The sequence below is a fragment of the Acinonyx jubatus genome, chromosome D3 (genome assembly GCF_027475565.1).
Source record: "Acinonyx jubatus isolate Ajub_Pintada_27869175 chromosome D3, VMU_Ajub_asm_v1.0, whole genome shotgun sequence".
Taxonomy (NCBI): domain Eukaryota; kingdom Metazoa; phylum Chordata; class Mammalia; order Carnivora; family Felidae; genus Acinonyx; species Acinonyx jubatus.
Window position 1 is genome coordinate 78,713,186 of NC_069392.1, and position 14,827 is coordinate 78,728,012.

At 41.2% G+C, this 14,827-nt stretch overlaps 1 protein-coding gene across 1 annotated transcript in view; it reads left to right on the forward strand.

Annotated features, from left to right (window-relative positions):
* Positions 1–14,827, forward strand: part of PHLPP1 (PH domain and leucine rich repeat protein phosphatase 1) — a 211,600-nt gene that overhangs the window by 146,831 nt on the left and 49,942 nt on the right. The window contains exons 5-7 of the mRNA XM_027069127.2: positions 9,435–9,581; positions 10,406–10,636; positions 14,611–14,813. Of these exons, the coding sequence (XP_026924928.2) occupies positions 9,435–9,581; positions 10,406–10,636; positions 14,611–14,813 (581 nt within the window). The remainder of the gene's footprint in view (positions 1–9,434; positions 9,582–10,405; positions 10,637–14,610; positions 14,814–14,827) is intronic.

Here is a 14,827-nt window from a genome sequence, read left to right on the forward strand (position 1 = left end):
TTTATTTTGGCTCAAGTGTTAAGAAGCTGGTTGTGTGCACATTAGCATTTGTACATTTGTAAGTGTGCTGAACCTCCCAGGAGAGTCTGGCAGGTACTCACTGGGTCTGAGTCCAGTGACTCGATAGGGACAACAGGAAAAGTCCCTGCACTAAGAAGCGGAGAAGTCACCAGTGAGAGTTCAATTCCAGGGCAGAAGAGTTTGCGGGTGTGAGGGCTCAAATGAGCTGAGTCATGCTTTCTGAAGAGGAGGTGTTCCCAGCACTTCTGAAGCAGGCCCAGTGACTCAAATGTTTCTCATGCTACTGCAGCCACAGACAAATCCGAGAGGAACATGGGGCAAAAGATATTCTTTCTTTCCTTCTGTATCCAGGAAAGGGAGCCTTTGAAGTCTTTTGCAAATTGTTTTGCTTTCTTGCATAAATAGGACAGCACTGGTTGCCCTATGTCGTACCTGGATTAGGGCAAAAGTATTAAAACATGGCTGTAGGACGAAGTTCATCAACAGTAAAGTTCTGCTCTAAAGGAGTCGGAATTTAAAGTCCATGGAAGATAAATTAAGAAGTTGCTGACTGACGTCTCTCGCACTCTCTGCCTTAACTAATGCTTCTTGAGAGAAAGTGCATTCAGTACACATTTTTGTTAAAAGTACTTTGATATTCTTTCCAAGATTTGTCCTTCTATAGAGAAAAGAGAAAAGTTACTCTGTCAAATGAACTGTTTAATTGAAGCATTTTATGCATTCCAGACTACAAGGTGGGCTCTTAAGAAGAACAACAAAGCAGGCATTTGATTTTATAAATTCTCTTGGGAGAAAAGAAGGAGATACAAAAAGTAAATGTAACTTGTTTTTACCTAAGCTTTTCTCTTTGGCTATTTTGTTTGAACAGGAATAGGCTTTCTCTTTTTGTTCACTTTGAAATTTATTTAAGTTGAATGAATATTGAAGAGGGTGATTTATTTAGTAAATGATATTGGCATACTTAGCTACTGGACAAAAAAAATGTTAGACCCCCTACGAAACATTACATGTAAAAATAAATGTAAGGTGAGGTAAAGATCTAAATGTACAACATAAAATTGGGAAATATCGGAGAACTTTTATACCACTTTGGGGTGGGGTAAGAGGACCTTCTCAAGCAAGGACTCCATCAAGGAAAAGTTGGCCAAGTTTGAGCAAATAAAAACTGAAAATTAGTGAATGGCTCACGTCATCATCAACGGAGTGGGGGGAAATGAAACAGGAGGCTGGGAGTGTCGTGTGACGAACATGACACTCTGCGTGGCAGTTAGTACTCAGGGACCCCCTGCAAACTGACAAGTTAAAGACTAGTGACCCAACGGAAAAACGGGCAAAGGATGTGAAAGCGTATTTCAAAGCAGATGAACCTCACAGAAAGATAAACTCCTTTGAGAAATACAAGTTGGAGGGGCCTGACACCCCTGTTTGCCCCTCAGGTTAGCAACAGGAGAGGGTGCTAACGTTAAACGCTAGCGGAGGCAGCATGGAGGGGAGCCCTCTCCCACGCGGTGGGTTGGGGGTATGCGTTTCTTCAGCCGTCTGGTCATTTTCCAGTACCTATCACAATCTAGATGTTACCTACTCCCGGACCCCTTACCCCAAACTCTTGAGGCCATTTGTGTTTCGGATTTCAGGGAGTTTCAGATCATTGAAGGTAATGTGGCACATATATTACTTATTATACAAAACCTCCAGTCAGGTTGGGACTCCAGAAACAGACACCTTGACGTTTCTAAAGAGAACGCATTCCTGCCTGAATATTCACGCAGGTCGGCTTTTGTCACCATGTGAATCCGAGAACGATTTTTGAATTTTCAGAGCCTGTTGGATTTCAGAATTTTGGATAAGTCATTGAGCACCCATAAATACTGCAAAATGAAGGCACTGAAGCACAAATGGAAATGCTGAATTTTTCCTAACGGCAAAACAAAAACAAAGAAACAAAAACTGGAGCACTCCTACTCTGTCAAAAGAGTGAGACTTGACTGTCTCAAAAAGATGATTTGTATAGATGAGAAAACAAGTCCCGGAAAAAATGCGTGTGGTGTTATCCCATTCAAAAAATAGGGAGGGAGGTTACTTCCTATTCATGTATGTGTTTTATGAGGAGGAAAGGCTTTGGAAGCGTGTGTACCAAACTTGACCCTGGTTATCTACGGGGCATGGGATTTGGAAGGAAGTAGGAGAGACTGCCAGTGTGTTCTTTTGTATGCTTCTCTAGTTCGACTTGTTAAAATGACCATGTGTTATTTTGGTAATCAAATAAAAGCAACCATCTTACAAGCTCATCTAGTGAGTATTCCAGAGCGCTGAGAGGGACTGGCAACCCCCCCCCCCCCCCAGGTCCCGTACTCCGAGCCATTAGGGAGCCTACTTTCCATAATTAATGGAAAGCAGGAGACAAGCCCAGGGCGAGGCTCACGACTCCAGCTCTCAAGCGTGTCCTTCATTACTTAATATCGGAGCCTAATCATTTCCAAAGTGTATTAGCATGTTCCCCCACAGGGAGAAAAAACAAGCTAAACATGGACTGTTACCATGAAACGGAAATCCAGTCACCAGGGAACCTTTTTTCTAATTGACCCACTTGTAGTGAATAATAACTCTAGAAAATAATATTGATTTTTCTCTGTTAGAATCATTGAGCGAAACAAGTATGGTTTCCTCTTCATGAGTGCAGTGTGTGCCTCCTAGTTAAGCACAGTTGGAATATGTTTTAAAACAGGAGTACTTCCTCTGTACTGTGATTTTATCTTATGGTCAAAATTTCCCAATATATCCTTAGTTCCTGAGAAGAAAATCACTAAGATTTAGATGGATCTAAAGCTAATTATTATGCCTCCAAATAGGCATCATGCTGTTTCAGGAGGGGGAGGGATGTAAAAATTGGCAGCGTTCGTATTTGTTTATTGTTCTCAACTTAGATATCGTGCAACACTTGCTTTTTCCTTCCTGCCCTTGGAAAACGTGGCTCCACTTAATTTGTAAGGAGCGCTTGCTCCCTGGTAGCTTTTCAGAAGCCAAAATGAAATAAGCTTACAGAGCTGTGGTCAATCTGTTTTCAAGGCCTACGTATCTATCTAACAAAGGGAAGGGAAGTGGTTGTGGTACTTTTTAACCTTTCAGTTGAAACTAAGCACCCTTCCCTTTGGTGGAGAGAAATCATTTGTTTGAGGGAGCAGCTTGGAAGATTATGTATCTGGAAATGTTGGTGACTGAGGAAAAAAATCACTTCAGGCTCAGTGTAGACTAACGCATCATGCTGCTGTCTGGATGAAGATGGAGGCGAGGCGGGCAGCCACCACAGTTCCCTCGGGAGCAGTGTCACGACAGGTGCTGTCCCGTTGTGCTGTTGGTTAGTTACTGTGTGAAATGGAAGACAGAAAGGAAAAATCAGGAACATTAATATATTAAACCCCCTTGATGGCAAAGCGCGTTTTGTGTCTGGATACAGGATCATTGGTTACTGCACTTTTGGTTTTATAATGTAAACGCACAAGGAGATGCAAATGAAAGAAGTATCACCACGGGGCACCTGGGCGGCTCAGTGGGTTCAGCGTCTGACTTCGAAGGCTCCGGTCGTGATCTTGCAGTTCGTGAGTTCGAGCCCCGCGTTGGGCTCTTTGCTGACAGCTCAGAGCCTGGAGCCTGCTTTGGATCCTGTGTCTCCCTTTCTCCCTCTGCCCCCTCCTCCCCTGCCCCTCCCCTGTCTCTCTCTCTCTCTCTCAAAGATGAATAAATGGCAAAAAGAAATTTTGTTTTAAAAAAATATCATCAGTTTGGCAGAGCAGTGATAGTGTCGGCTGCATTGTACCATCTTTCCACGCGTGACCTTCCATCATTTCAAGGCCCCCACCCTTTTTTTAAGTTTGTTTTATTTATTTATTTTTAGTAATCTCTACACCCACCATGGGGCTTGAACGCAACACCCTGGGATCAAGAGTCCCACGCTCTTCCAACTGAGCCAGCCGGGTGCCTCTTGCACTTTGTTATATGGCCTTTAGGATACGTGTTTGAAAGGGACTTCAGTTTTTCTCTGCGAACAGAATTAAAGCTTTCCGCGTGTGTAGATTATCAAGTGTATTTTGTTGATTATACTTTTCTGTGACACTCAGTACTAAAAAACAAAAGTGTACCTTGGAACTTTGGGTGAAGTAAGACCTGAGTTCTAAAAGCCCACAACGCCCATTGCCATTAGCTAAATGTAATATTATGATCCTGTACCTCTAACTTTAAGAATTAACTAAAATTACTCTTTACTAGAGTCAGGATAAATGTTAACTTGATTTTTTTCCCCTACTTTGAGCTCTATTATAGAACAGATGGACATGAGTTATAGCTCTTTCCATAAAGCAGATTGCTCGCTCTGCAGAGTGAAGTCAGTCTTTGCGGTTGTTGGGTAGTTGTGAGCCCTGGGCTGTGTCTGAACTGGTTTAAATGGAACGGCACATGGTGTTCAAAATAACCATGTCCTCCATTACCGACAATGCTACCCTCAGTGGGAGATGCGAGGCCGAAAAAGGAGTGTGTTCCATACTCTGGTCTGAGACCACTCTTTGACCTGTGACTTAGAATTATTAGTAATTGATGTCTATTTGTATTAAAGTCTCTAATAAGATGTGATAAAAGAAGAACCAGAGAGATGAAAAGTAGTAGCGCTGATGTTGAAAGGCAGTGTATTCAGGTTGTATGTGATACTTACCTGATTTCTCTGAGCCTACTTTCTTTGTCAGTGTGGAAACGAGGGAAAATGACCTCAGAGGCCCCTCTAGTCTCACTTTAGATAACTGAGACATGAAGAAGATACATTCACTCTAAGTAACTTTGTGTAGCCTCAGCACTGTGTATGTGTATATACTGTGTGTGTGTGTGTGTGCATGTTACATATATATAACAGATGTGTTTAAAAAACAAACTACGGAGTTTCTTGTCCTTTAGTTTCTAAAATATCAAGAAAAATCATTCCCCATTAACTGCTAAACCAACCACACTATAGTTTTTACAATCATTATTAAAGTAATTTTTATTAATCTTTTAAAAATCTTTATTTATTTTGAGAGAGTGAGAGTGCAAGCAGGGGAGGGGCAGAGAGAGAGAGAGAGAGAGAGAGAAAATCCAGAGCAGGCTCCATGCTATCAACACAGAGCCCAATGCAGGGCTCAGACTCACGAATCAGGAGATCATGACCTGAGCGGAAACCAAGAGTCGGATGGATGCTCAACCAACTGAGCCACCCAGGCGTCCCAATTTTTATTAATCTTAAATTTGTGATGTTCTGATTCTCCTCTGCATACCTATATTGAACAGCTTTGAGAAAATTCTGTATACCTGCATGGATATAATGTAATTTCATTTTAAGGATTTAATTTTAAGGTTTAAGAATGATAATAGTTTTAAAATGAAATTATTTAAAGTATTTGCCAAGTATGTATGTTTCCAAAACCAGCCTGTTTTTTTTTTTAAATCTGGGTCTGTGCACATTTGGCAATTGATAACAGAGCTAAAAATCTTATTTTGTAGGAGACATAGAGATTTTCTAGTCTTTTCTTCCCTAACACTATGCTGTCACCTTGATCCCTCTTCTACATTCTCTTTGAATGAAGGTGAAGGGAGGAAAGGTCATCCACTCCCCATTTTGATTTCTCTCTCTTTTAACTTAAACATTGCCTCTAGGTGTCTCTTCCCTGTTTTAAGACCTAAGAGAAGTAAATTCTAGGTGGGCCTTCTTATCTTTCTCTGAAGGGGTTCTTGAATTGGCAGATGCCTGTAATCTGACTGCCTTCCACATCTATAAGGAAAAAGTGGAACTCTAAGGAGAGTAAGGGTTAGAGTTTCCAAAACAAATGAATTTTAATGTGTTCGGGTCAAGAACTTGAGTTCTCAGAAACAATACACACTTTGTTTGCTAAACAAGTCTGCTGGACACTGTGTTCTTTTCTGGGAAGAATTTGGGGGATGGGCTGCAGCAAAGTAGTATGAGGGATGTGGGGAATGTGATAAGAAGGAAGGAAAGAAATTTAAGATATTTGGAAATCAGAATCGGTGCTTAAAATGTACAGGTCTAGGGCGAGAGTATAAATAGAGGCCCATCCCATATATGTAAATATTTATTATAATCAAGCTAATAAACTGTTAAATAAAATATGCTCTCTCCTCCTACCTTAACAGACTTGCAAACGTAGATTCAAGTTTAGAATCCTCAGACCCCTTGGGATTCCACACATTCTGAGCTGTCAGCACAGAGGCTGACGCGGGGCTCGAACTCGTGAATCATGAGATCATGACCTGAGCTGAAGTCGGAAGCTTAACTGTCTGAGCCACCTAGGCTCCCTGAAATTAATTTTAATAATGTTATCTAATCTAGTATTTCAAAATTACTATCTGTTCTAAAAATTATTAACTAGTTTATGTTCTTTTCAGTGTATTTATACTTGGAGAACATCTCCACTGGGACCAGCCATTTCAGGTGCTCAGTGGTTACCTATTACTATTGCTGTTTTATTGGATGTGGAGACTCCTTGTTCTGGGGCTGGGGGAGAGGGGGTGCGCGCTTGGTCCCCGAGACCGAGGGCGGTTCTCTTTATCATGAGGTCTGGTAGTTTTTATCATTGAATTGATGCAAAGAAGAATTGCACTTTGTAGTTAGAGCTGGCACCAATTTTGAAATGCAAATATATATACCTAAGACGATGGAGGGTACTTGTTAGGAGTTTTTTATTTTTGTTTCTCTCTTTTTCCATTTAAGCTTGTCAACTGCCTTGTACTCATTCAACTCACTGCTGCTTTCCTTTGTTGTCAGAAGTGCTGTGGTTCTAGTAAATTTGTTTGTAAAGATGAATATACCTCCCCACCCTTCCCCCCATGTTATTGACTAATACTTTTCTAAGTCATAAGTACTGGAACTGTAATCACTTCATCCCTACTTTCTGAAAAGCCTTTGTACTCCATTGTGTTGGATAATGTCTAGTGGGTCTTTTTCCTTCCTAGAGGGACTTTTTTTTTTTTTAGGTTCAGTTTAATTGCATGTGTATTTTTAAACTGTGGCCAGTTCTACCAAATGAGGAATCATATCTAGAAAGTAGGATACTGTTTTTGTTTGGACTAGAACAGCACTTTCATCTATTTCAGGATAGAGTTGGCAGATTTAGAAGGGAAAAAAAAAAGGCACCCCAGTTAAATTTGAATTTCAGAAAAACAACAACAACAATTTTTTTTTTTTATTATAAGTGTGCCCTGTGAAATATTTGGGGCATACGTGACACTAAACACTTACTGATCTGAAGTTCTTATTTAACTGGGCGTTCTGTATTTTATCTGGCAACCATATTTTAAGACTCCTTTACCCTCTCAAAAATTGAAGAGCTTTTATTTATGTGGATTAAATCTATTGATATTTACAACATTACAAACTTAAACTGAGAAATAACATATCTTCTTTAGAAAAATAATAACCCCATTCTTGTTAACATACGTGTTTTTTTATGAAAAGTAACTATTTTAGGGGAAAAAAGGTAGAAGAGTGTCATTGTGTTATATTGCTGTGAATATTTTAATGTCTAGCTTAACAGAAGATCGTTGGATTCTCCTGTTTCTGCATCCAGTCAGGTGCGCTATCACAAAGACCTGTACCGTCTGGAAATCTCCACTGGAAAAGGAGAATGGCAAAAGACAAGTAGCGTCTTAGTGTCGTTATAAGGTACTTCTGACCTTGGTGATCTCTTGAAAGGGTCTCAGGGCCCTCTTCCAGGGTCCTCCAGCCATTGAGAACCTCTGAACTAAGAACAATAGAACCTGTGATTCTAGCTTGTAGAGCATAGATCATGGATAATTTAATCAGAATAGAGGATAAGTTTTTTGTTTTTTTTTTTAATTGACATACTGTTAGGTCTATACTCTGCCGTTTAAGGAAACAGCTATTATAAAAGAAAAATCAACGTAACACTTTTAATCTGTCAAAGAGGCCCTGGGTCACTTTTCTGTTTAGAATAAACTTTGTGTTGCTACCTAAGACAAAGCTTAGTATTTTTGATCATAGAATTCAGCAGATAAGTCACATGACAATTTCCTTAAAATGCTGATTGGATTGAATGGGATTTATTTTTAAGATGTGTGTGTCTGTTCTAGGCATTGTACGTGCTGCCCCATATTTAGTCTTGGGTGGTTTTATGAGTAATCGGCATAATTGCAATAACTAATCTGATTCTCATCTCAAATAAAAAAATGGAGAGGTTGGCAGTGGGCCAACAGGTTTCAAACACGGACAAGTTAAAACTTAAAGATGAGTTCTTTAATTGCTTGGACAATTGAGAAAATGAAAGAGCCATTCACAAAAATGGAATAGGACAAGTGCTGGTCTGGGAGACAGACAGGCAGTTGAGATGTGGCAGGGTAGCTCAGGAGACAGGAGATGGCTGTGGTGGGTTAGAGAGAGCTCCTCCCAGAGCAGTGAAATGATTTCTGAGGAGGGCAAGGTAGAGAGAGGGAAGAAACTGACAACAGCTCTGTGAGCACTATTTACCCTTGGGGTGGGGAAGAGGAGATGAAGAAGAAGAAAGAAGGCAACCCAGGAGGAAGGATTTGGAGAGTGTTGGAAGAGACCGGGTGAGGAAAATGTCCTGCAAGTGAAATGAGAAGGGCTTTTCAGGAAGGGGTGTGTGGTTAGCAGTATCCAGTGTTGGCCTGAAATTGAAGAATGGTAATTGGTCCTTAAATTGGGAACTTTGGAACTAGGTTTCCCGAGAGAGTGTGTAGTTTCGATACATTAATTTTTTATTGCAGGTGTGTATTTGGGGAGAAGTGAAATGGAAAGGTTTTTTGCTTGTGTGGGATAACACAACTTAAGAACGGCAAGACTGCAAGTCCCTTCCCTCTCTCCATCATCACTTACTGGTGTGTTAATGAAGCTGGCCCAGGAAGAGCTAGAAAACTTACTCCAGCAGAACTCACCTCTTCACGCGTTCAGTGTCATTCTAGACTGACGAGTTTGTTTTTATTTTGGGTTTTGTTTTAATGTTTATTTATTTTTCAGAGAGACGGAGCACAAGCAGGGGAGGGGCAGAGAGAGAGGGAGACACAGAATCGGAAGCAGGCTGCAGGCTCCTTAGCTGTCAGCACAGAGCCCGACGTGGGGCTCGAACCCACCAACCGCGAGATCATGACCTGAGCCAAAGTCAGACCCTTAACCACCTGAGCCACCCAGGCGCCCCAAATTTGCTTTTCAATATAATGTATATATTTTAGGTGGAACACTGGCCTTAGAGTCTGAAGAGGTACACTCAGCTCTGCTGTGCACTTGACCTCTGAGGGCATGTTTCCTCCTCCGTTGAATTGGATTAGATGACCTGTGCTAAAATTATGTGACGTTATGCATCTGTGACATTTGTCTTTTCTTTCCTTTTGTTTCGTTGTGATAGGTTCACCAAGTTGAAGAGTCTTAACCTTTCCAATAATCACTTAGGGGAATTCCCATTAGCTGTCTGCAGTATTCCAACCCTGACTGAGTTGAATGTGTCCTGCAACGCCCTTCGAGCAGTCCCAGCAGCCGTCCGAGTTATGCACAAGTGTGTACTTCTTTTTTCTTTTTTAATCTTTATTTTTGAGAGAGAGACAGAGCAAGAGCAGGGGAGGGGCAGAGAGAGAGGGAGACACAGAATCCGAAGCAGGCTCCAGCTCTGAGCTGTCAGCACAGAGCCTGTTGTGGGGCTTGAACTCATGAACCACGAGATCATGACCTGAGCTGAAGTCGGACGCTCAACTGACCGAGCCACCCAGGCGCCCCTACACAAGTGCGTCCTTTAAGCCCCACCACACTGTATCCCTCGGAAACCCCCGGGAAGCTGCATCGAGCTGCAGCACGTGAGATTAGCCAACCAGCTATGTTGGGCGTGTAAGTCTTGACCCCAAATCCAGAGAGCAAGGTGTTGGGCAGAGTTCATGTCTTAGCTTTTACACTCTTTAGAGTCGTAAAATATTAAAATATCCTTGTTTAGAACTGAAGAGCCCCACAGATGAGTGTGCCTACTCATGGGACAAGGGCTTACTTTCTCTTTTTCTGACTTCTGTTGAGTTCTAAGAATTTAAAATAACAACGAAAGATGGGTATTTGGGCTGATTCGCACTGCATGTAGCTCACGTTGTTCCTATTTGTGCCTGTCCAAGTTAGGGAGATTGGTCATATTTTGGTTTTCAAAGAAGATTAAGATACTTCTCTCTGATCTTTTCTGTCTGGTATATTACTGCCTCAGGCGCTGCCCTTATGCATTTTGCAAAAGATCTAGTTCATTTTCTTTTTCTAATAATATGATCTATACCTGTGGAACTGGTATGTTGATAATAAACATGTAAAATTTACACGTTCTCTTCCTTATTCTGTTTTCTTTAACAGCCTACAGACATTTTTGTTGGATGGAAACTTTCTCCAGGCCCTTCCTCCTGAGTTGGAGAACATGCACCAGCTCAGTTATCTTGGTCTTTCTTTTAATGAATTCACTGACATTCCAGAGGTTTTGGAGAAATTGACTGCTGTGGATAAACTTTGTATGTCTGGAAACTGTATGGAAACCCTGCGGCTACAGGCTTTAAGAAGAATGCCTCACATTAAACATGTGGATCTGAGGTAACTAATTTGAAGAAATCTATCCTATTTATAAGTAGTTGGCTTAGATCTGGGAGTGGGTCAGAGCTGTTGGGGTGACATTCTCAAGCAAGCTGGTTGGTTGGTTGCAGTTTCTGGTGAATGAAGACCCTGTCATGGAGAGCAAAGTGGATGTTTTTTCTCTTTGTCCTCCTTTTCTGTGGCGAGAGACAGCTAATACCATTGAGCATCTCCTTATTTTTTTTTTCCTTCCTTGACTTCCCTAATGTAATATAATGTATTCATTAAATTAATTTGTTTAACTTATTTATTTTAATTTCCCATTTTTTTGTCCAGGTGGCTCAGCCCTTAGTTTATTGTTCTTTACAAAAATATAAAACTCATAATCCCTCGTTAGGCCCAAGTTTGACTAGAACCTCCACTCTCACCCCTTGCAAGAGCAAGGAACCTGCATTTTGAATCCTGATCGTGCACAACTCCAACCAAAACCCACCAGCACGGTCCTTGCCACATTAAAGATTCAATCGTCCTTTAGTACGTGAGGATCAGTTTTAGTGTCTAATATACAAAGGACCGGTATACAAGGAGGGATCTATTCTAAATTTCTCTTTCTTAAGGAAAACAAAAGCCTGTCATGGGACTGAGTTCCTGTAAAGCAGCATATCAGGCTTAGAGGTCTCATACTAATTTGCCCAATTTGATACTTTTTTCAGCCAAATTAATCCCCCCATTGTCCAGAGGTCAATGACCACATAGTCATCGTGATAGATCTTGGGCAAGATACTTAATCTCTCTGGGCAGCTGTGTTCTCATCTCTAAATTATAGTTAGTAACAGAAGCTAAATCGTAGGGTTTGGGAAGGAATTGAGTTAAATGCCTCCTACTCCCAATGTCTTATGTGTTGTTATCTTACCTGATTGAGGACGCCTTCCTCCCCATGGAACTCAGCTATCATTCTTGGTGTCTTCCCGACTCCTCGTTTGTCAAGGGTGTTTCTTTCCTCACCTTACTCCCCACTTTCCTCTGTGTTGATAACCCTAGGCCCTCACTCAGACCTGTCGATTTTTGTCAGTGTAAAGAAGCATCATCTTTGGTCCTTTTCTTCCTTCATACGGTCTGACCTTGGAAACCGTTTCTTCAGTCCCTCAAAGAATGGCTTCCTTTTCCCTTTCCTCAGACTAAAGAAATCAAGCATGTTGCACCTGGGGAAGTGTTGGTTAGCAGTTTGCGAACCGGTTCTTCATTGAAGGAGGACAAATGGTAATCCTGGATCTGAAGTTGAGAACTTTCTCGAATGTGACAGGAGGAGACACTGAACACTTTGTCTTGTTAACTTTCTTTCTAAATTGTCAACATTATTTGTCTCTGAGTCACTTAGACTTAGAAAACTTTCGGTCTTAAAGAATTTAAGCCCTTTTAAATTGAGCCACCTAGATTTCTAGTTCTCATTGGATCTTTTTAGATGAGATCGGTTACAGGATGTTTAAATACCGGAGGCAGACACGGGACCCTCTAAATGTTGAACGGTTGTGCCTAGGTAACTGCTTTCCTCCAGGCCTCTCTCTGCCCCTCCCCTGCTCACTCTTGCCCGCATTCTCTCTCTCAAAATAAATGAACTTGAAATAAAGTGTCTAGAACAGAGCTCCTTCACCACAGATAACCAAGCAGCACTGCTGTGCTTCATCCTTGTTAGCCAGTGTTAGCACTTGGTTGGTACTTTAATTGACTAACCCGACCTTGCAGCCTCTCGAATGCCCTGCTCTCCCGCGCTCTTCTCTTCAGTCCAGAGGCCATTCTGCCCTAACTCGTGCACTGCTTTCTTTGCCCACTCACATCTGTGAAATTCTGCCTCCCCTTGCCATTCGGATGAGGTGCTTCATCCTGGGTTGCATCTTTTCTGACCATTCTGTGTGTTTCATGCGTCGGTTATGGCACTCGTCACATACTTATAGTCTTTGTATTTTAAAGCATATGATTTTCCTCGCTCAAGTACTAAATCTCTTGACAGACACCTTGTTTCATTCATCTCGTAGTGACCCAAGCCATAGGTCACCATGCTAATCACCACCATACCTTTCACTGTTTGCAATCTATGGGCACATACATTCATTTGACTTTCTCAGCTGCCTCGTAGGACAAGTAAGGTGCAATCCCCATTTTACAGATTAGAATTAGGCTTAACCAGAATTATAAAGTGACTTGTTCAAGGTCCTATGTAATGAGCAGCAAACAGGAACTAGAATATGATGCTGTTTCACACTACCTATCTACACAAAGTAAATCTCAGTGAATGTTTATGAAATAAATAAAATGGCTGTGTTAGCTGAGGGGATTATTGAAAGGAAATTTTAATCACATTTTGCCTCTTTGAAAGTTCATCCTAAATAATTATATTATTGTGTGAGCCTGGAAACTTTTGATATTTGAATCCTGGTAAGACTTGGCAATTTTAACTGAACATTTCCCTCTCGTTATAGATTTTCTTTTGCCTCCTCATTAAATAAACCCTTTAATTATTTTAGTGTTAATACATGAAATTACAGGAGGGAGCTCTTTCAAATGAAGATGGTGATGCCACATTAAGAAAGTTACTTACAGTGTAAATTAGGAAGAACATGGGACCTTTTTTTTCAACTCCTACAGTCTGTTGTATCCAAAATGAGACTTTTTAAAAAATTCTGTGTACATAGTCTAGTAATCTCCTGAGCATTTGGAAATAGGCAAATTGCTGGGTTGAGGCCAGTTTTTAAATCTTACAACCTGGAATAAAAAAAGAAAAGCAAAAAACAAATCCTGTTGGGGACACTTAAAGAGGCCATATGCTATGCTTACAGATTGACAAATCCCAGCTCTTTGCTGTCTGTCACTCATCCTTGTGTTCCAGTGACTTTATGATATTGCTAGTAATAATTCCATTTTCATCATTTTATTTTATTTTTTCAAAGGGCAAAAATTCACAGCCAGGAGCCTTTAGCTTTTTCCTAAGCTCCAGCCCTCCTGTTAATGCTGTTGTAGCCCACGTGCATTATTTCAGCACTTTGTTATGAGAAGTGCAGGGTTCTTGTTTGTTGGTTGGTAAAGGAGTTGGGGGTAGCCTAGCGGACTAGGAATTGAGATTTCCGTCTCTTTTTCTCCCTTTTGAAGTTAAGTGTGTCTTCATTCTACTGATTCCCAGTCCCCGTTACTACTTCCGTATCTTCTTGGGAGCATCTCATCTGTGGCCACCTCAGTCCGTCAGCTAGCTGGTTCTCCTGGCGGAGGTTCTGCTAGTTTTCCCCTGTGCCTTGCTCTGTCCTAGATTTGTCGTCCTTTGTTTTCTAATTTCTCAGCAAATCCTAGATGCCAAATGTCAGTATTTTCTGTGCTTCGCTCTTTCAAGCAATATTTTAATGATGGAGATAGTTTTGGTAATCAGTCCTCGGTCTAAGCCAGCCAGAAATCCAGATGTTTGCATTTTCATCTCTGGTGCATATGTGGCTCTCATTCATTTCCACACACACACACACACACACACACACACACCCGCCCCTCCTGCCTTCTCCCTTAAATTCTGCTCACCTCCCTGCTCACGAATCCTTTCTCCTTCCTTAAACATTCACTCTAGTTGTAATGTGCCTAATGGGTTGGTCTGGGTTGTGTTTCTTGTGTTCTTTCAATCAAATTCTGTGGAAATAAATGATTAAGTGGATTTTTTTTTCCCTCTTGCAATGAATTAAGGTAAAATCAATGTGTGTGATTCTCTTCCAGCCTAAGTGGTCCAAAGTGTGTTTCAGAATATATTGCCAAGATTAAGACCTTCCTGGAGTTGTCGCTAAAAATAGCCAAAGAATCTAGCCAGTTAAGGAAGTCCAGATGCAGAGATGTAAGAAATGATGGAAGACTGTAACGTAGTGAGGCGTGCATCCCTTCCCCTTAGCTCACCGTATCAGGGTGTGGCCATTTGTTTCTAGCGTTGCGGTTAATTAGAGTCTCTGTTTGTGGCCTTTCTCTTCAAGACTGAACATAATTAGGAAGCTAATAGCAGACGAAGTGGACTTTCTCCAGCACGTCACTCAGCTTGATCTGCGCGACAATAAGCTTGGTGACCTTGATGCTATGATTTTCAACAACATTGAAGTTTTGCACTGTGAAAGGAATCAGCTGGTGACATTAAACATCTGTGGCTACTTCCTAAAAGCACTCTACGCCTCTTCTAACGGTATGTAACATACA